Source organism: Saccoglossus kowalevskii, chromosome 12, assembly GCF_978046115.1.
Source record: "Saccoglossus kowalevskii chromosome 12, keSacKowa6.1, whole genome shotgun sequence".
Classification (NCBI taxonomy): Eukaryota; Metazoa; Hemichordata; class Enteropneusta; family Harrimaniidae; genus Saccoglossus; species Saccoglossus kowalevskii.
The window spans coordinates 1009297-1034513 of record NC_140652.1 but is presented as its reverse complement, the minus strand read 5'-3'; the positions used below and the strand labels follow the sequence as shown (position 1 = coordinate 1034513).

The following is a 25217-nucleotide window of genomic DNA, read 5'->3' as shown; positions in this document are numbered from 1 at the left end:
GTACAAGTTAATAGTTAATAAATACAAACACACCGTACACGCAACGTACAAGTTATTAGGTAATAAATACAAATACACCGTACACGGAACGTACAAGTTATTAGTTAATAAATACAAATACACCGTACACGGAACGTACAAGTTATTAGTTAATAAATACAAAGACACCGTACACGCAACGTGGAGCGGGTGGAGTTATTAGTTAGCGTGTCAGTAACAGTTGGCATAGAAATTGACCCTGCTCAAGATCGTAATGCTGACCACAAATTTAAAATAATGGACGATTTTGAATTGGGACGAATGTGAATTTGGAAGAATCGATTTGTGGGACAAATGTGTTGGGACGATGGGACGAATTGACTGTGAATGTAAATAACAAGTTGGGTCATACCAACCTCAACAGGAGACATAAAACTAATAGCGGGGACTCAGACCCCTGGACTGAGACATGTTGAATATAAATAGAAGATCATGATACGATTGCATTTCAATTTATTTTAATCAATTGTAGACATCTCTATATAAAAAATGGAAAAGTTATTCAAACAAAATGTATGTTTCGACAGTTACCGTGGCGTGTCTAATTATGTACGCCCATAAAAGAGTCAGCAACTTAGCTGGCAAAGTTGTTGCTCAGAACAATATGTCAGTGACAGTACGTCACGGTGTTAAGAAAGACAGACGGTGCAAATAAATGTACTTGAGCATCTACCCAGTTTTTTAATTTATGAGCAGGCTTCTAAGAATGTGTAGTGGAGAAGTTATTAACAAACAAACAACCGACTTGGGATTCCGTCAAAATGGCCGTTCCTTTATATCATCGGTGAGCTCATCCACTTAAGCGTTTGCAAGGTAAATGTGTTACTATTGAACTGTTCTAAAAATAATGGAATATAAAAACAAATGTAAAATAAAAAAGGCTTAAGGGTTAGCTATTTGGGCTAAAAACAGACACAACAAACTAGTGCCTGTGTTTAAAACATATGACGAATCTGGAACTAGCCAGCTGTGACACTGTGGGTTGGATCGACGACCTACCTTTATTTAATTCACGGTCAATAGAAGAACCGTCTGTGCTAGAAGCAACCGTGCTAACAAACAATGACAATATATTTTGCTTTTTTGTTTTGTCTGTTGCCACAGCAGGCTATCGGCAAGCAAGTATAAACGCAGCCGGACATTTTAGAAGTCCACCACGTAGTTGAGCAGACTGTTAATGAATAATGATTTGAACTAGGTGATTGTGAGGTCACGTGTAATATATCATAGTCATTCTAGAGAGGCTGTGAATATGTATAGTGAGGGAGGGGGTTGAACTGGCAAACATCTAAGCTTATTTTAAAGAATGTTTGTCTATGGCTGATAATTTGAGTATAAGTGTACACTTTTCAGCATCAGAAACTCAGAACCAGTAGAACTTCATGGGGCAACATTGAAAGGCCGGAATAAGACGGCGTAATGGTCGAGCTGGGTCAAGCAACCCACTCTGAGGGTAACATGAGTAGTCCATCATAAATATGCTTAATTCTGATCCCGTAATTTAAGAGATCAGATTGATGAGTTAAAGCAAGCAAGTCAGAATTTGGCTAATTAGTTTTAAATACAAACCATTAATTCATACATATCATTTTTATCGATTTTGTGTCTTAAATTAAATAATATTTTTGCAAGAGTGGTTGAGAAGACCTATGACTGGTTTGATATTTGATATTTCCTTCTATGTCTTGGTAACAACAGGATTGTTTGAATCCATGACAACCATTAACTGACTTGTGTTCACAAATGTAAGCGTCATGACAACCAGACAAAGTTCACATGAAGTCGGGACTATACAACGTTTAATTTTTCTGTACCAGTATTCAATTTGCTGTTGCTTTCAGTTTAATAGCAATTCTACCCGATGCTCCTCTAATACCAAGTGTTGGTGTAAATTTATTCAGTTCACAAAAGTACAAATAGATAAAATTAATTACATACTTGCTAATTACTATCATTTAATAATTAATTACATACTTGCTAATTACTATCATTTAATAATTAATTACATACTTGCTAATTACTATCATTTAATAATTCATATATCCAAGTTTCAGGGTTCTACATTGATCAAACATATATCATTTTATGATTTGAAACATAATGGTGAATAATGCCTTCATTGCCTCATTTTTAAGCATTAAATGGCCCAACTTGAATTCATCATTTGAAGTAAAACATTGTTTCAAGATAGATGGACAGCAGAATGTTGTGGTGCCTACTCGAAAATCAAGTTTCCTACGCTGGTCTGTACACAATTTTGAAAACTTTCAAATACTGCATCAGACTATTTCTTTTGATGGTCTGACTGTTACTTAGCTTAGTATGCATGTAACCAGTGCAAACAATTTTCAGTGATAGAGGGCGCAGTTCTGGTTCTGAAAAGTTGCCTTGAGGTTCTGATTCTGAAAAGTGTAAAATACCACATGACTTAATTGGCCACCATCTTCCAATTTTGGTGGTCCAAAGTAAAACATTAGTGGTCCATTACTTAATCAAGTCATTATGTGACTCATCATAAACTTTTTTTTCATTGCTATGTACTTGTTGATTTTTCTGATTGGAATCAGAGTCAGCAATAGTTGTTGGTTAGTGCTTTTAATATTTTTCTTGAAACCAACTTGAACAATGTACTCATCATACATTAAATATCTTCTAAATACTAAATACTTTCACACTGTGTGTCATGATAAATCAAGCATAAATCAGCTTTGATGTCAGACACTTGATATACTTTTGAAAACATTGCATTGGTAAATACTTTGTAAATTATTTACTATCTAAGTTCACGTGACAAGTCTGATGTGTATGCTAATACGTTTTACAGACAATGTTGAAGTGGGGTATGAAAATCAGTTGGATCACCAACAATTTAATTTAGGGGTCCAAAGCATAAAACCAGTGATTATTTAATGGCTTACTCATATAATAATAATATTTATTGCATCTTTAGAAATACAGTATTTACATCAGCACAGTAGCAAGTATAATAATAATAATGAAATAATAAACAAAGAGAAAATATTATAATGTTAAATTTCAAAGTAATGTGTTGAAAATATGATATTTCTAGCTCCACTGTCGACTTTGTCGAGCGGAGCTTATCATATGAGTGATTGCCCGTCATCCTTGTCAATGTTTTACTTTTTCGACTTCTTCTTGAAAACTACAAGCCTGAATGCTTTGATACTTGGTGTATATGTACCCTGGGTAGACCTCTCTCAGATTTGTTCATTTCATGATGATATCTTCAATTCTCTAATTTTGTTGAATATTTTTGTCATTTTTGGTAAAAACTGATATTTTCGACTTCTTGTTAAAAACCACAAATCCAGCTGCTTTGATATTACATATACATGTATAGGTACTACATGTGAACCTCTTTCAGATTTGTTCATTTTGTAATGATATCTTTAATTCTCTAATTTTGGTGAATATTTTTGGTGAAAAGTGATATTTTTGAATTCTTGTTGAAAACAGCAAGTCCTGTTGCTTTGATACTATACATATTGTTCATTTTCTAATGATATCTTCTGTTCTTTAATTGCAATGTGCATTGCTAACAGCAGAGCTATCTCAGCCGACAGGCTGCTTGTTTTTTCAAGGACTAATAATAATAATAATCAAATTAAAAACTATCAACTATCTATTCTTTCTTGAAAGGCTTTGTAAATAAACTGTGAAACCTTCTTAATAATTTCAGTTTCATCTGCACTGAGCAATGAATGTCATGAATTGTGTGGTAGAAAATTTAATTTTGACAAAAGTTGGCACAAGTTTCCATATTTTGCACAATCACATTTATGTTTCACTGTTTACACTTTCTTTCAGTTAGTGGTTTTAGGGCATGTGTACCTGCCCTTTTCAATTTCAAGCTTGTGTGTGTGTGTTCTCAATTTTAGCATTGCCCTTCCGTAATTAATGTTTTGTAGTGTCAAATATGTCTCAAAAGAGTATTTAAATTGATTATGTTAATCTGCATTATGTTTTGAATAATTGCATCACATCTTGTATAATATGTAGCATATGGAGTATCTTAAATAACTTACTTTGAAAACAGACAACGACTGACATGTCATGTCATGACTTGTTGGCATAATTTATTTGCTTATGAATAGAAAGCAATAACTTTTTAGCTCCACTGTTGACGAAGTCGAGCGGAGCTTATTGTATTACTGATTGCCCGTCGTCGCCGTCTTTAACTTTACATTTTGACTTCTTCTTATAACCACAAATTGTATAGCTATGAAACTTTCTAGGAAGGTACCATTTCGTGTGAATATGTTCAATTGTCTTATTTATAGTGAATATTTTTGTCATTTTTGGTCAAAAGTGCTATTTTCGTCTTCTTCTTGAAAACTGCTATCCCAAATGCTTTGATACTTGGTATGTAGGTACCTTGGGTGAACCTCTCTCAGATTTGTTCATTTCGTGATGATATCTTTATTTCTCTAATTTTGATGAATATTTTTGTCATTTTTGGTAAACAATTATATTTTCTCCTTGAAAACTGCTAGTCTGATTGCTTTGATATTGTATATGTAGGTGGACCTCTGTCAGATTTGTTATTTTTATGACGACATCTTCAATTCTCTAATTTTGATGAATATTTTTGTTATTTTTTGTAAAAAATTATATTTTCGACTTCTCCTTGAAAACTGCTTGTCCAATTGCTTTGATATTGTATATATAGGTGTATCAGGTGGACCTCTGTCAGATTTGTTGATTTTGTGACAATATCTTCAATTCTCTAATTTTGATGAATATTTTTGTCATTTTTGGTAAAAAATTATAGTTTTGACTTCTGCTTGAAAACTGCTAATCTGATTGCTTTGTAACTTTATTTGTTTGTAATTTCATGACGATATCTTCAAATCTCTAATTTTAGTGAATATTTGTGTAATTTTTCATAAAAATGTTATTATCAACTACTCATCAAAAAACATATTTTTGACTTGTCCTTCAAAACCAGTAGTCCTAATTCTTTGATACTTGTACACATGCAGCTTGGGCAGACCTCTATTAGATGCGTTCATTTTGTAAAGATATCTTCAATTTTCTACCTTTAGTGAAATATTCTTTGCAACAAAATCAAGAAAGTTGGTGTCTTGCGATATTAAAGCAGCTAGCATTAAATTTAAATTACTTCTTAGTCGTTGCTTTCAGAGCATGCATCACAAACAGCAGAGCTATATCAGCCGACAGGCTGCTAGTTTTAATTTTAATACAACCTGAAATCTGTAGGACATGTGCTGATGTTTAAATCATTTATATCATTCTCTATTGACACTTGTGAATGCTACCAGACTAAATATTCCAAAATGTATGCCAGTTATTTTCAGTCTGATTAGTTATATTTATGCATTAAAACTACTAATTAAACTACATAATTATTAATATATTATCTCAGCCATTGATTAGAATAGAAGCAAATGGAAGCTATGGCAGATATATGGTATTTATTCTTGAAAAGGTCAAAGGTCAGCATGCTATGTTCCACCAGCCACCCATTACAAAAAACATTTATTACTTTGTTTAATGCTTATAATCGAAGGCCAGCAGTACCCTAGATGTACCAACACTTAGGATTGTTGAATAGTTTGTACAATGTACATAGTTTTACATTTAGTATGCACATTCACATACATAGATAGGTACATGTACATGTAGGTATAATGCTACATGTTGATTTAAGATACCAATGAAATGTTTAGTATTTTAAATGAGATGGTGATGGCAGTTTGAATTAAAAAAAAATAAAATTAAAATAAGCATTGAGTATGGCTTAATAATAATTATATTATTACATCTGGTTGTAACTGTAGATTCATTTCTTAATTGCCTTTAAAACGAGATAAATAATCTTATAATTGGCTGGGATGATTATGTGTACAACTACCAGCATTGCAAAATATGATTCACCTTGAAAAAAACACATGTAAAATTTCTTAATTAACCCAGTGTCAACCCTGGCTAGTTTAGCTTGAGTCACAGGGCTGGTCTCCATGTTTAACCCAGTGTCAACCCTGGCTAGTTTAGCTTGAGTCACAGGGCTGGTCTCCATGTTTAACCCAGTGTCAACCCTGGCTAGTTTAGCTTGAGTCACAGGGCTGGTCTCCATGTTTAACCCAGTGTCAACCCTGGCTAGTTTAGCTTGAGTCACAGGGCTGGTCTCCATGTTTAACCCAGTGTCAACCCAGCTAGTTTAGCTTGAGTCACAGGGCTGGTCTCCATGTTTAACCCAGTGTCAACCCTGGCTAGTTTAGCTTGAGTCACAGGGCTGGTCTCCATGTTTAAGCCTGAGCTGAAGCATATGTGAACAAGGTATCAAGGTTGAAACAATGCTTTTAAGGGCACCCCAGGTTTTAACCCACTAATAAAGAATATTTACAAATTGTATAATATCACCACATGTGGAAACAAACTTATTATTACTTTTATTAGACTAAAACTAATTTGTAATAAATTTTCATTATATCATACCAAGTACACTTTGTTTATTCGTTGACCTGCACATTTTATTAATTTATTGGTTTATGGTTATTATGGTTATTTATGACTGAGAACAGTTTCTGTATAATTTAGTAACCATTCATGACTTGTTTACTTTCCTGCTATGGTGGTAAATGTGAGTAACCATGTTTGGTGCAAAGGTATTTTTTAGTTATTTTCTTGCTTTATTTACCATTTTTAGTAAACCTTATATACAGCTACATCTGTATATAAAATATACACAAATATAATACTTTGTTTTGACTACCCTTGCCCATATTGACAATTTCTTATGTCCATATGAACTTTATTCTGTTCCAATCTTTCTCAAGCTATTATCCGCCAGTAAATAACATTGATCTAATCCTTAAATTGTGTGTCTGCCAAATATATTTTGTGTGGACGGTACATATATTTTGTGTGGACGGTACATATATTTTGTGTGGACGGTACATATATTTTTTATGGGTGGTACATATACTTTGTGTGGACGGTACATATATTTTGTGTGGACGGTACATATATTTTGTGTGGACGGTACATATATTTTGTGTGGACGGTACATATATTGTGGACGGTACATATATTGTGGACGGTACATATATTTTGTGTGGACGGTACATATATTTTGTGTGGACGGTACATATATTGTGGACGGTACATATATTTTGTGTGGACGGTACATATATTGTGGACGGTACATATATTTTGTGTGGACGGTACATATATTTTGTGTGGACGGTACATATATTGTGGACGGTACATATATTGTGGACGGTACATATATTGTGGACGGTACATATATTGTGGACGGTACATATATTTTGTGTGGACGGTACATATATTTTGTGTGGACGGTACATATATTTTGTGTGGATGGTACATATATTTTTTATGGGTGGTACATATACTTTGTGTGGACGGTACATATATTTTGTGTGGACGGTACATATATTTTGTGTGGACGGTACATATATTTTGTGTGGACGGTACATATATTTTGTGTGGACGGTACATATATTGTGGACGGTACATATATTTTGTGTGGACGGTACATATATTTTGTGTGGACGGTACATATATTTTGTGTGGACGGTACATATATTGTGGACGGTACATATATTTTGTGTGAACGGTACATATATTTTGTGTGGATGGTACATATATTTTGTGTGGACGGTACATATATTGTGGACGGTACATATATTTTGTGTGGACGGTACATATATTGTGGACGGTACATATATTGTGGACGGTACATATATTGTGGACGGTACATATATTTTGTGTGGACGGTACATATATTTTGTGTGGACGGTACATATATTGTGGACGGTACATATATTTTGTGTGGACGGTACATATATTTTGTGTGGACGGTACATATATTTTGTGTGGACGGTACATATATTTTTTATGGGTGGTACATATACTTTGTGTGGACGGTACATATATTTTGTGTGGACGGTACATATATTTTGTGTGGACGGTACATATATTTTGTGTGGACGGTACATATATTTTTTATGGGTGGTACATATACTTTGTGTGGACGGTACATATATTTTGTGTGGACGGTACATATATTTTGTGTGGACGGTACATATATTTTGTGTGGACGGTACATATATTGTGGACGGTACATATATTTTGTGTGGACGGTACATATATTTTGTGTGGACGGTACATATATTTTGTGTGGACGGTACATATATTGTGGACGGTACATATATTTTGTGTGGACGGTACGTATATTTTGTGTGGACGGTACATATATTTTGTGTGGATGGTACATATATTTTGTGTGGACGGTACATATATTGTGGACGGTACATATATTTTGTGTGGACGGTACATATATTGTGGACGGTACATATATTTTGTGTGGACGGTACATATATTTTGTGTGGACGGTACATATATTGTGGATGGTACATATATTTAGTGTGGACGGTACATATATTGTGGACGGTACATATATTTTGTGTGGACGGTACATATATTGTGGACGGTACATATATTTTGTGTGGACGGTACATATATTTTGTGTGGACGGTACATATATTGTGGATGGTACATATATTTTGTGTGGACGGTACATATATTGTGGACGGTACATATATTTTGTGTGGACGGTACATATATTGTGGACGGTACATATATTTTGTGTGGATGGTACATATATTTTGTGTGGACGGTACATATATTTTGTGTGGACGGTACATATATTTTTTATGGGTGGTACATATACTTTGTGTGGACGGTACATATATTTTGTGTGGACGGTACATATATTTTGTGTGGACGGTACATATATTTTGTGTGGACGGTACATATATTTTGTGTGGACGGTACATATATTTTGTGTGGACGGTACATATATTTTGTGTGGACGGTACATATATTTTGTGTGGACGGTACATATATTGTGGACGGTACATATATTTTGTGTGAACGGTACATATATTTTGTGTGGATGGTACATATATTTTGTGTGGACGGTACATATATTGTGGACGGTACATATATTTTGTGTGGACAGTACATATATTGTGGACGGTACATATATTGTGGACGGTACATATATTTTGTGTGGACGGTACATATATTTTGTGTGGACGGTACATATATTGTGGACGGTACATATATTTTGTGTGGACGGTACATATATTTTGTGTGGACGGTACATATATTTTGTGTGGACGGTACATATATTTTTTATGGGTGGTACATATACTTTGTGTGGACGGTACATATATTTTGTGTGGACGGTACATATATTTTGTGTGGATGGTACATATATTTTGTGTGGACGGTACATATATTGTGGACGGTACATATATTTTGTGTGGACGGTACATATATTTTGTGTGGACGGTACATATATTTTGTGTGGACGGTACATATATTGTGGACGGTACATATATTTTGTGTGGACGGTACATATATTTTGTGTGGACGGTACATATATTTTGTGTGGATGGTACATATATTTTGTGTGGACGGTACATATATTGTGGACGGTACATATATTTTGTGTGGACGGTACATATATTTTGTGTGGACGGTACATATATTGTGGACGGTACATATATTTTGTGTGGACGGTACATATATTGTGGATGGTACATATATTTTGTGTGGACGGTACATATATTGTGGATGGTACATATATTTTGTGTGGACGGTACATATATTGTGGACGGTACATATATTTTGTGTGGACGGTACATATATTGTGGACGGTACATATATTTTGTGTGGACGGTACAAATATTTTGTGTGGACGGTACATATATTGTGGATGGTACATATATTTTGTGTGGACGGTACATATATTGTGGACGGTACATATATTTTGTGTGGACGGTACATATATTGTGGACGGTACATATATTTTGTGTGGATGGTACATATATTTTGTGTGGACGGTACATATATTGTGGACGGTACATATATTTTGTGTGGACGGTACATATATTGTGGACGGTACATATATTTTGTGTGGATGGTACATATATTTTGTGTGGACGGTACATATATTTTGTGTGGACGGTACATATATTTTGTGTGGATGGTACATATATTTTTTATGGGTGGTACATATACTTTGTGTGGACGGTACATATATTTTGTGTGGATGGTATATATATTTTGTGTGGACGGTACATATATTGTGGACGGTACATATATTTTGTGTGGACGGTACATATATTGTGGACGGTACATATATTTTGTGTGGACGGTACATATATTTTGTATGGGTGGTACATATATTTTGTGTGGACGGTACATATATTTTGTGTGGATGGTACATATATTTTGTGTGGACGGTACATATATTGTGGACGGTACATATATTTTGTGTGGACGGTACATATATTGTGGACGGTACATATATTTTGTGTGGACGGTACATATATTTTGTGTGGACGGTACATATATTTTGTGTGGACGGTACATATATTGTGGATGGTACATATATTTTGTGTGGACGGTACATATATTGTGGACGGTACATATATTTTGTGTGGACGGTACATATATTGTGGACGGTACATATATTTTGTGTGGATGGTACATATATTTTGTGTGGACGGTACATATATTGTGGACGGTACATATATTTTGTGTGGACGGTACATATATTTTGTGTGGATGGTACATATATTTTGTGTGGATGGTACATATATTGTGGACGGTACATATATTTTGTGTGGACGGTACATATATTGTGGACGGTACATATATTTTGTGTGGACGGTACATATATTGTGGACGGTACATATATTTTGTGTGGATGGTACATATATTTTGTGTGGACGGTACATATATTGTGGACGGTACATATATTTTGTGTGGACGGTACATATATTGTGGACGGTACATATATTTTGTGTGGACGGTACATATATTTTGTGTGGACGGTACATATATTTTGTGTGGACGGTACATATATTTTGTGTGGACGGTACATATATTTTTTATGGGTGGTACATATACTTTGTGTGGACGGTACATATATTTTGTGTGGATGGTACATATATTTTGTGTGGACGGTACATATATTGTGGACGGTACATATATTTTGTGTGGACGGTACATATATTGTGGACGGTACATATATTTTGTGTGGACGGTACATATATTGTGGACGGTACATATATTTTGTGTGGATGGTACATATATTTTGTATGGGTGGTACATATATTTTGTGTGGACGGTACATATATTTTGTGTGGACGGTACATATACTTTGTGTGGACGGTACATATATTTTGTGTGGACGATACATATATTGTGGACGGTACATATATTTTGTGTGGACGGTACATATATTGTGGACGGTACATATATTTTGTGTGGATGGTACATATATTTTGTGTGGACGGTACATATATTGTGGACGGTACATATATTTTGTGTGGACGGTACATATATTGTGGACGGTACATATATTTTGTGTGGATGGTACATATATTTTGTGTGGACGGTACATATATTGTGGACGGTACATATATTTTGTGTGGACGGTACATATATTGTGGACGGTACATATATTTTGTGTGGATGGTACATATATTTTGTGTGGACGGTACATATATTTTGTGTGGACGGTACATATATTTTGTGTGGACGGTACATATATTTTTTATGGGTGGTACATATACTTTGTGTGGACGGTACATATATTTTGTGTGGACGGTACATATATTTTGTGTGGACGGTACATATATTGTGGACGGTACATATATTTTGTGTGGACGGTACATATATTTTGTGTGGACGGTACATATATTTTGTGTGGATGGTACATATATTTTGTGTGGACGGTACATATATTGTTGACGGTACATATATTTTGTGTGGACGGTACATATATTGTGGACGGTACATATATTTTGTGTGGACGGTACATATATTTTGTGTGGACGGTACATATATTTTGTGTGGACGGTACATATATTTTTTATGGGTGGTACATATACTTTGTGTGGACGGTACATATATTTTGTGTGGACGGTACATATATTTTGTGTGGACGGTACATATATTGTGGACGGTACATATATTTTGTGTGGACGGTACATATATTGTGGACGGTACATATATTTTGTGTGGATGGTACATATATTTTGTGTGGACGGTACATATATTGTGGATGGTACATATATTTTGTGTGGACGGTACATATATTGTGGACGGTACATATATTTTGTGTGGACGGTACATATATTGTGGACGGTACATATATTTTGTGTGGATGGTACATATATTTTGTGTGGACGGTACATATATTGTGGATGGTACATATATTTTGTGTGGACGGTACATATATTGTGGACGGTACATATATTTTGTGTGGATGGTACATATATTTTGTGTGGACGGTACATATATTTTGTGTGGACGGTACATATATTTTGTGTGGACGGTACATATATTTTTTATGGGTGGTACATATACTTTGTGTGGACGGTACATATATTTTGTGTGGACGGTACATATATTTTGTGTGGACGGTACATATATTGTGGACGGTACATATATTTTGTGTGGACGGTACATATATTTTGTGTGGACGGTACATATATTTTGTGTGGATGGTACATATATTTTGTGTGGACGGTACATATATTGTTGACGGTACATATATTTTGTGTGGACGGTACATATATTGTGGACGGTACATATATTTTGTGTGGACGGTACATATATTTTGTGTGGACGGTACATATATTTTGTGTGGACGGTACATATATTTTTTATGGGTGGTACATATACTTTGTGTGGACGGTACATATATTTTGTGTGGACGGTACATATATTTTGTGTGGACGGTACATATATTTTGTGTGGACGGTACATATATTGTGGACGGTACATATATTTTGTGTGGACGGTACATATATTTTGTGTGGACGGTACATATATTTTGTGTGGACGGTACATATATTGTGGACGGTACATATATTTTGTGTGGACGGTACATATATTGTGGACGGTACATATATTTTGTGTGGATGGTACATATATTTTGTGTGGACGGTACATATATTGTGGACGGTACATATATTTTGTGTGGACGGTACATATATTGTGGACGGTACATATATTTTGTGTGGACGGTACATATATTTTGTGTGGACGGTACATATATTTTGTGTGGACGGTACATATATTGTGGATGGTACATATATTTTGTGTGGACGGTACATATATTGTGGACGGTACATATATTTTGTGTGGACGGTACATATATTGTGGACGGTACATATATTTTGTGTGGATGGTACATATATTTTGTGTGGACGGTACATATATTGTGGACGGTACATATATTTTGTGTGGACGGTACATATATTTTGTGTGGATGGTACATATATTTTGTGTGGATGGTACATATCTTGTGGACGGTACATATATTTTGTGTGGACGGTACATATATTGTGGACGGTACATATATTTTGTGTGGACGGTACATATATTGTGGACGGTACATATATTTTGTGTGGATGGTACATATATTTTGTGTGGACGGTACATATATTGTGGACGGTACATATATTTTGTGTGGACGGTACATATATTGTGGACGGTACATATATTTTGTGTGGACGGTACATATATTTTGTGTGGACGGTACATATATTTTGTGTGGACGGTACATATATTTTGTGTGGACGGTACATATATTTTTTATGGGTGGTACATATACTTTGTGTGGACGGTACATATATTTTGTGTGGATGGTACATATATTTGTGTGGACGGTACATATATTGTGGACGGTACATATATTTTGTGTGGACGGTACATATATTGTGGACGGTACATATATTTTGTGTGGACGGTACATATATTGTGGACGGTACATATATTTTGTGTGGATGGTACATATATTTTGTATGGGTGGTACATATATTTTGTGTGGACGGTACATATATTTTGTGTGGACGGTACATATACTTTGTGTGGACGGTACATATATTTTGTGTGGACGATACATATATTGTGGACGGTACATATATTTTGTGTGGACGGTACATATATTGTGGACGGTACATATATTTTGTGTGGATGGTACATATATTTTGTGTGGACGGTACATATATTGTGGACGGTACATATATTTTGTGTGGACGGTACATATATTGTGGACGGTACATATATTTTGTGTGGATGGTACATATATTTTGTGTGGACGGTACATATATTGTGGACGGTACATATATTTTGTGTGGACGGTACATATATTGTGGACGGTACATATATTTTGTGTGGATGGTACATATATTTTGTGTGGACGGTACATATATTTTGTGTGGACGGTACATATATTTTGTGTGGACGGTACATATATTTTTTATGGGTGGTACATATACTTTGTGTGGACGGTACATATATTTTGTGTGGACGGTACATATATTTTGTGTGGACGGTACATATATTGTGGACGGTACATATATTTTGTGTGGACGGTACATATATTTTGTGTGGACGGTACATATATTTTGTGTGGATGGTACATATATTTTGTGTGGACGGTACATATATTGTTGACGGTACATATATTTTGTGTGGACGGTACATATATTGTGGACGGTACATATATTTTGTGTGGACGGTACATATATTTTGTGTGGACGGTACATATATTTTGTGTGGACGGTACATATATTTTTTATGGGTGGTACATATACTTTGTGTGGACGGTACATATATTTTGTGTGGACGGTACATATATTTTGTGTGGACGGTACATATATTGTGGACGGTACATATATTTTGTGTGGACGGTACATATATTGTGGACGGTACATATATTTTGTGTGGATGGTACATATATTTTGTGTGGACGGTACATATATTGTGGATGGTACATATATTTTGTGTGGACGGTACATATATTGTGGACGGTACATATATTTTGTGTGGACGGTACATATATTGTGGACGGTACATATATTTTGTGTGGATGGTACATATATTTTGTGTGGACGGTACATATATTGTGGACGGTACATATATTTTGTGTGGACGGTACATATATTGTGGACGGTACATATATTTTGTGTGGATGGTACATATATTTTGTGTGGACGGTACATATATTTTGTGTGGACGGTACATATATTTTGTGTGGACGGTACATATATTTTTTATGGGTGGTACATATACTTTGTGTGGACGGTACATATATTTTGTGTGGACGGTACATATATTTTGTGTGGACGGTACATATATTGTGGACGGTACATATATTTTGTGTGGACGGTACATATATTTTGTGTGGACGGTACATATATTTTGTGTGGATGGTACATATATTTTGTGTGGACGGTACATATATTGTTGACGGTACATATATTTTGTGTGGACGGTACATATATTGTGGACGGTACATATATTTTGTGTGGACGGTACATATATTTTGTGTGGACGGTACATATATTTTGTGTGGACGGTACATATATTTTTTATGGGTGGTACATATACTTTGTGTGGACGGTACATATATTTTGTGTGGACGGTACATATATTTTGTGTGGACGGTACATATATTTTGTGTGGACGGTACATATATTGTGGACGGTACATATATTTTGTGTGGACGGTACATATATTTTGTGTGGACGGTACATATATTTTGTGTGGACGGTACATATATTTTGTGTGGATGGTACATATATTTTGTGTGGGTGGTACATATACTTTGTATGGGTGGTACATATGTTTTGTGTGGATGGTACATATATTTTGTGTGGATGGTACATATATTTTGTATGGATGGTACATATATTTTGTGTGGACGGTACATATATTTTGTGTGGATGGTACATTTATTTTGTGTGGAAGGTACATATATTTTGTGTGGATGGTACATATATTTTGTATGGATGGTACATATATTTTGTGTGGACGGTACATATATTTTGTGTGGATGGTACATTTATTTTGTGTGGAAGGTACATATATTTTGTGTGGGTGGTACATATACTTTGTATGGGTGGTACATATGTTTTGTGTGGACGGTACATATATTTTGTGTGGACGGTACATTTATTTTGTGTGGATGGTACATATATTTTGTATGGGTGGTACATATATTTTGTGTGGAAGGTACATATATTTTGTGTGGACGGTACATATATTTTGTATGGGTGGTACATATGTTTTGTGTGGACGGTACATATATTGTGGACGGTACATATAATTTGTGTGGACGGTACATATACTGTGTGTGGATGGTACATATATTTTGTGTGGATGGTACATATATTTTGTGTGGATGGTACATATATTTTGTGTGGATGGTACATATATTGTGTGTGGAAGGTACATTTATTTTGTGTGGAAGGTACATATATTGTGTGTGGAAGGTACATATATTTTGTGTGGACGGTACATATAATGTGTGTGGAAGGTACATATATTTTGTGTGGATGGTACATAAATTTTGTATGGGTGGTACATATGTTTTGTGTGGACGGTACATATATTGTGGACGGTACATATAATTTGTGTGGACGGTACATATACTGTGTGTGGATGGTACATATATTTTGTGTGGATGGTACATATATTTTGTGTGGATGGTACATATATTTTGTGTGGATGGTACATATATTGTGTGTGGAAGGTACATATATTTTGTGTGGACGGTACATATATTGTGGATGGTACATATATTTTGTGTGGACGGTACATATATTTTGTATGGGTGGTACATATGTTTTGTGTGGACGGTACATATATTGTGGACGGTACATATAATTTGTGTGGACGGTACATATACTGTGTGTGGATGGTACATATATTTTGTGTGGATGGTACATAAATTTTGTGTGGACAGTACATATATTTTGTGTGGACGGTACATATATTTTGTGTGGACGGTACATATACTTTGTGTGGATGGTACATAAATTTTGTGTGGACAGTACATATATTTTGTGTGAACAGTACATATATTTTGTGTGGATGGTACATATATTTTGTATGGATGGTACATATACTTTGTGTGGACGGTACATATATTTTGTGTGGAAGGTACATATATTTTGTGTGGACGGTACATATATTTTGTGTGGATGGTACATATATTTTGTGTGGAAGGTACATATATTTTGTGTGGATGGTACATATACTTTGTGTGGACGGTACATATATTTTGTGTGGAAGGTACATATATTTTGTGTGGACGGTACATATATTTTGTGTGGACGGTACATATATTTTGTGTGGAAGGTACATATACTTTGTGTGGACGGTACATATATTTTGTGTGGAAGGTACATATATTTTGTGTGTACGGTACATATATTTTGTGTGGACGGTACATATATTTTGTGTGGACGGTACATATATTTTGTGTGGACGGTACATATATTTTGTGTGGATGGTACATATACTTTGTGTGGACGGTACATATAATGTGTGTGGAAGGTACATATATTTTGTGGGGACGGTACATATATTTTGTGTAGACGGTACATATATTTTGTGTGGACGGTACATATACTTTGTGTGGACGGTACATATATTTTGTGTGGACGATACATATATTTTGTGTGGACGGTACATATACTTTGTGTGGACGGTACATATACTTTGTGTGGACGGTACATATACTTTGTGTGGACGGTACATATATTTTGTGTGGACGATGCATATATTTTGTGTGGAAGGTACATATATTTTGTGTGGAAGGTACATATATTTTGTGTGGACGGTACATATATTGTGTGTGGACAGTACATATATTTTGTGTGGACGGTACATATATTGTGGACGGTACATATATTTTGTGTGGATGGTACATATATTTTGTGTGGATGGTACGGTATATATATTTTGTGTGGACAGTACATGTATTGTGTGGACGGTACATATATTTTGTGTGGACGGTACATTTATTTTGTGTGGAAGGTACATATATTGTGTGTGGAAGGTACATATATTTTGTGTGGATGGTACATATATTGTGTGTAGAAGGTACATATATTGTGTGTGGAAGGTACATAAATTTTGTGTGGACAGTACATATATTTTGTGTTGACAGTACATATATTTTGTGTGAACAGTACATATATTTTGTGTGGATGCTACATATATTTTTTGTGGACGGTACATTTATTTTGTGTGGAAGGTACATATATTTTGTGTGGATGATACATATATTGTGTGTGGAAGGTACATATATTATGTGTGGATGGTACATATATTGTGTGTGGAAGGTACATTTATTTTGTGTGGAAGGTACATATATTGTGTGTGGAAGGTACATATATTTTGTGTGGACAGTACATGTATTGTGTATGGATGGTACATATATTTTGTGTTGACAGTACATATATTTTGTGTGGACGGTACATTTATTTTGTGTGGAAGGTACATATATTTTGTGTGGATGGTACATATATTGTGTGTGGAAGGTACATTTATTTTGTGTGGAAGGTACATATATTGTGTGTGGAAGGTACATATATTGTGTGTGGAAGGTACATATATTGTGTGTGGAAGGTATATTTATTTTGTGTGGAAGGTACATATATTGTGTGTGGAAGGTATATTTATTTTGTGTGGATGGTACATATATTTTGTGTGGATGGTACATATATTTTGTGTGGATGGTACATATATTTTGTATGGATGGTACATATACTTTGTGTGGACGGTACATATATTGTGTGTGGAAGGTACATATATTGTGTGTGGAAGGTACATATATTGTGTGTGGAAGGTACATATATTTTGTGTGGATGGTACATATATTGTGTGTGGAAGGTACATTTATTTTGTGTGGAAGGTACATTTATTTTGTGTGGAAGGTACATATATTTTGTGTGGAAGGTACATATATTTTGTGTGGATGGTACATATATTTTGTGTGGATGGTACATATATTGTGTGTGGAAGGTACATATATTTTGTGTGGATGGTACATATAATGTGTGTGGAAGGTACATATATTTTGTGTGGACGGTACATATATTTTGTGTGGATGGTACATATATTTTGTGGGGACGGTACATACATTTTGTGTGGACGGTACATATATTTTGTGTGGACGGTACATATACTTTGTGTGGACAGTACATATATTTTGTGTGGACGATACATATATTTTGTGTGGACGGTACACATATTTTGTGTGGACGGTACATATACTTTGTGTGGACGGTACATATACTTTGTGTGGACGATGCATATATTTTGTGTGGACGGTACATATATTTTGTGTGGACGGTACATATATTTTGTGTGGACGGTACATATATTGTGTGTGGACGGTACATATATTTTGTGTGGACGGTACATATATTGTGGACGGTACATATATTTTGTGTGGATGGTACATATATTTTGTGTGGATGGTACGGTATATATATTTTGTGTGGACAGTACATGTATTGTGTATGGATGGTACATATATTTTGTGTTGACAGTACATATATTTTGTGTGGACGGTACATTTATTTTGTGTGGAAGGTACATATATTTTGTGTGGAAGGTACATATATTTTGTGTGGATGGTACATATATTTTGTGTGGATGGTACATATATTTTGTGTGGAAGGTACATTTATTTTGTGTGGAAGGTACATTTATTTTGTGTGGAAGGTACATATATTTTGTGTGGAAGGTACATATATTTTGTGTGGATGGTACATAAATTTTGTGTGGACAGTACATATATTTTGTGTTGACAGTACATATATTTTGTGTGAACAGTACATATATTTTGTGTGGATGCTACATATATTTTTTGTGGACGGTACATTTATTTTGTGTGGAAGGTACATATATTGTGTGTGGAAGGTACATATATTTTGTGTGGATGGTACATATATTGTGTGTGGAAGGTACATATATTTTGTGTGGATGGTACATATATTGTGTGTGGAAGGTACATTTATTTTGTGTGGAAGGTACATATATTGTGTGTGGAAGGTACATATATTGTTTGTGGAAGGTACATATATTGTGTGTGGAAGGTACATATATTGTGTGTGGAAGATACATATATTGTGTGTGGAAGGTACATATATTTTGTGTGGATGGTACATATATTGTGTGTGGAAGGTACATATATTTTGTGTGGATGGTACATATATTGTGTGTGAATGGTACATATATTGTGTGTGGAAGGTACATATATTTTGTGTGGAAGGTACATTTATTTTGTGTGGAAGGTACATTTATTTTGTGTGGAAGGTACATATATTGTGTGTGGAAGGTACATATATTTTGTGTGGATGGTACATATATTTTGTGTGGATGGTACATATATTGTGTGTGGAAGGTACATATATCTTGTGTGGATGGTACATATATTGTGTGTGGAAGGTACATATATTTTGTGTTGACAGTACATATATTTTGTGTGAACAGTACATATATTTTGTGTGGATGCTACATATATTTTGTGTGGACGGTACATTTATTTTGTGTGGAAGGTACATATATTTTGTGTGGACGGTACATATATTTTGCTTGGACAGTACATATATTGTCTGTGGAAGGTACATATATTTTGTGTGGACAGAAATATTTTGTGTGGACAGTACATATATTTTGTGTGGATGGTACATATATTTTGTGTGGATGCTACATATATTTTGTGTGGACTGTATATGTGTATTTTGTGTGGAAGGTTCATATATTTTGTGTGGATGGTACATATATTTTGTGTGGACTGTATATGTGTATTTTGTGTGGAAGGTACATATATTTTGTGCCAATAATACATATATAATTTGTGTGGACAGTACATATATTTTGTGTTGATGGTATATGTGTATTTTGTGTGGACGGTACATATAGTTTTGTGCCGATAATACATATATATTGTGTGTGGATGGTACATATATTTTGTGTGGAAGGTACATATATTTTGTGTGGATGGTACATATATTTTGTGTGGATGGTACATATATTTTGTGTGGATGGTACATATATTTTGTGCCGATTATACACATATATTGTGTGTGGATGGTACATATATTGTGTGTGGACGGTACATATACTTTGTGTGGACGATGCATATATTTTGTGTGGACGGTACATATATTTTGTGTGGACGGTACATATATTTTGTGTGGACGGTACATATATTGTGTGTGGACGGTACATATATTTTGTGTGGACGGTACATATATTGTGGACGGTACATATATTTTGTGTGGATGGTACATATATTTTGTGTGGATGGTACGGTATATATATTTTGTGTGGACAGTACATGTATTGTGTATGGATGGTACATATATTTTGTGTTGACAGTACATATATTTTGTGTGGACGGTACATTTATTTTGTGTGGAAGGTACATATATTTTGTGTGGATGGTACATATATTGTGTGTGGAAGGTACATATATTTTGTGTGGATGGTACATATATTGTGTGTGGAAGGTACATTTATTTTGTGTGGAAGGTACATTTATTTTGTGTGGAAGGTACATATATTTTGTGTGGAAGGTACATATATTTTGTGTGGATGGTACATAAATTTTGTGTGGACAGTACATATATTTTGTGTTGACAGTACATATATTTTGTGTGAACAGTACATATATTTTGTGTGGATGCTACATATATTTTTTGTGGACGGTACATTTATTTTGTGTGGAAGGTACATATATTGTGTGTGGAAGGTACATATATTTTGTGTGGATGGTACATATATTGTGTGTGGAAGGTACATATATTTTGTGTGGATGGTACATATATTGTGTGTGGAAGGTACATTTATTTTGTGTGGAAGGTACATATATTGTGTGTGGAAGGTACATATATTGTTTGTGGAAGGTACATATATTGTGTGTGGAAGGTACATATATTGTGTGTGGAAGATACATATATTGTGTGTGGAAGGTACATATATTTTGTGTGGATGGTACATATATTGTGTGTGGAAGGTACATATATTTTGTGTGGATGGTACATATATTGTGTGTGAATGGTACATATATTGTGTGTGGAAGGTACATATATTTTGTGTGGAAGGTACATTTATTTTGTGTGGAAGGTACATTTATTTTGTGTGGAAGGTACATATATTGTGTGTGGAAGGTACATATATTTTGTGTGGATGGTACATATATTTTGTGTGGATGGTACATATATTGTGTGTGGAAGGTACATATATCTTGTGTGGATGGTACATATATTGTGTGTGGAAGGTACATATATTTTGTGTTGACAGTACATATATTTTGTGTGAACAGTACATATATTTTGTGTGGATGCTACATATATTTTGTGTGGACGGTACATTTATTTTGTGTGGAAGGTACATATATTTTGTGTGGACGGTACATATATTTTGCTTGGACAGTACATATATTGTCTGTGGAAGGTACATATATTTTGTGTGGACAGAAATATTTTGTGTGGACAGTACATATATTTTGTGTGGATGGTACATATATTTTGTGTGGATGCTACATATATTTTGTGTGGACTGTATATGTGTATTTTGTGTGGAAGGTTCATATATTTTGTGTGGATGGTACATATATTTTGTGTGGACTGTATATGTGTATTTTGTGTGGAAGGTACATATATTTTGTGCCAATAATACATATATAATTTGTGTGGACAGTACATATATTTTGTGTTGATGGTATATGTGTATTTTGTGTGGACGGTACATATAGTTTTGTGCCGATAATACATATATATTGTGTGTGGATGGTACATATATTTTGTGTGGAAGGTACATATATTTTGTGTGGATGGTACATATATTTTGTGTGGATGGTACATATATTTTGTGTGGATGGTACATATATTTTGTGCCGATAATACACATATATTGTGTGTGGATGGTACATATATTGTGTGTGGACGGTACATATATTGTGTGTGGAAGGTACATATATTTTGTGTGGATGGTACATATATTTTGTGTGGATGGTACATACACACATGTATATTGTGTGTGGAATGTACATATATTTTGTGTGGATGGTACATATATTTTGTGTGGATGGTACATATATTGTGTGTGGATGGTACATATATTGTGTGTGGATGGTACATATATTGTGTGTGGAAGGTACATATATTGTGTGTGGAAGGTACATATATTTTGTGTGGAAGGTACATATATTTTGTGTGGATGGTACATATATTTTGTGTGGATGGTACATATATTTTGTGTGGATGGTACATATATTTTGTGTGGATGGTACATATATTTTGTGTGGATGGTACATATATTGTGTGTGGAAGGTACATATATTGTGTGTGGATGGTACATATATTTTGTGTGGATGGTACATATATTGTGTGTGGAAGGTACATATATTGTGTGTGGAAGGTACATATATTTTGTGTGGAAGGTACATATATTGTGTGTGGAAGGTACATATATTGTGTGTGGAAGGTACATATATTGTGTGTGGAAGGTACATATATTGTGTGTGGAAGGTACATATATTGTGTGTGGATGGTACATATATTTTGTGTGGATGGTACATATATTTTGTGCCGATAATACACATATATTGTGTGTGGATGGTACATATATTGTGTGTGGACGGTACATATATTGTGTGTGGAAGGTACATATATTTTGTGTGGATGGTACATATATTTTGTGTGGATGGTACATACACACATGTATATTGTGTGTGGAATGTACATATATTTTGTGTGGATGGTACATATATTGTGTGTGGATGGTACATATATTGTGTGTGGAAGGTACATATATTGTGTGTGGAAGGTACATATATTTTGTGTGGAAGGTACATATATTTTGTGTGGATGGTACATATATTTTGTGTGGATGGTACATATATTTTGTGTGGATGGTACATATATTGTGTGTGGAAGGTACATATATTGTGTGTGGAAGGTACATATATTGTGTGTGGATGGTACATATATTTTGTGTGGATGGTACATATATTGTGTGTGGAAGGTACATATATTGTGTGTGGAAGGTACATATATTTTGTGTGGAAGGTACATATATTGTGTGTGGAAGGTACATATATTGTGTGTGGAAGGTACATATATTGTGTGTGGAAGGTACATATATTGTGTGTGGAAGGTACATATATTGTGTGTGGATGGTACATATATTTTGTGTGGATGGTACATATATTGTGTGTGGATGGTACATATATTGTGTGTGGAAGGTACATATATTGTGTGTGGAAGGTACATATATTGTGTGTGGAAGGTACATATATTGTGTGTGGATGGTACATATATTTTGTGTGGATGGTACATATATTGTGTGTGGAAGGTACATATATTGTGTGTGGATGGTACATATATTGTGTGTGGAAGGTACATATATTGTGTGTGGATGGTACACATATTGTGTGTGGATGGTATATATGTTGTGTGTGGATGGTACATATATTTTGTGTGGATTGTACATATATTTTGTGTGGATGGTATATTGTGTATTTTGTGTGGAAGGTATATGTGTATTTTGTGTGGAAGGTATATGTGTATTTTGTGTGGAAGGTACATATATTTTGTGCCGATAATACATATATATTTTTTGTGGATGGTACATACATTTTTTTTACATTCAACACAGAACCGTTATATCTGATTTAAAATGCCTGACTGCCTGCCATCTTGTTTCAAAGAACATTGTACCATTGAGTCACGTGACATACATTACATTAAGTTCTGATTCATGATGACTTACATGCAGCAAGATGGATGGGTTGCAAAACTAAGAAATTTTCCAGAGTTATAAATATTCTGTCTTGCATTTTTCAATGAATGCATTCAAGTACGTATTATGGGACTGACGCTTGTTTACCAGAATTATTGGGTGTCCTACATTTTAGTGTCATCATGTACAATTGTATAATATCCATTAATAGAGTCGCATGCAAGGGGGCCTGGGATTTGACGTGTATGAGCCATAGGCCATCATTGGGTTTTACTGAAACTATTTGGTACATAGATGATTTGGGACAATCTGCAGCTTTTGTTTGAAATATGTGTTTATTAATTACTTAATTTCCTTCCTAGTTTTTTTTCATCAATGTGAATCCATATGCACATGTCATTTTCTTGTTTTAAACAAACTGCTTTATTTATCATTTTCAGTATATAACCCACATGAGCAGATACAGCCCAAGTTACGTTGAATATCGCCTGACACAAATATTACGAGGTAAAAGTCTTAATAGCTTTTCACAA

General features: G+C 34.5%; 1 protein-coding gene across 2 annotated transcripts in view; it reads left to right on the top strand.

Annotated features, from left to right (window-relative positions):
• The first annotated feature begins 743 nt into the window (after positions 1-743).
• LOC100367471 (uncharacterized) overlaps positions 744-25217 on the top strand; it is a 49363-nt gene continuing 24889 nt past the window's right edge. The window contains exons 1-2 of one of the 2 annotated variants that reach the window (XM_085506326.1): positions 744-852; positions 25125-25191. In XM_085506326.1, the coding sequence (XP_085362452.1) occupies positions 25137-25191 (55 nt within the window). In that variant the 5' untranslated portion in view covers positions 744-852; positions 25125-25136. The remainder of the gene's footprint in view (positions 853-25124; positions 25192-25217) is intronic. The other variant, XM_085506325.1, reaches the window with a different exon arrangement.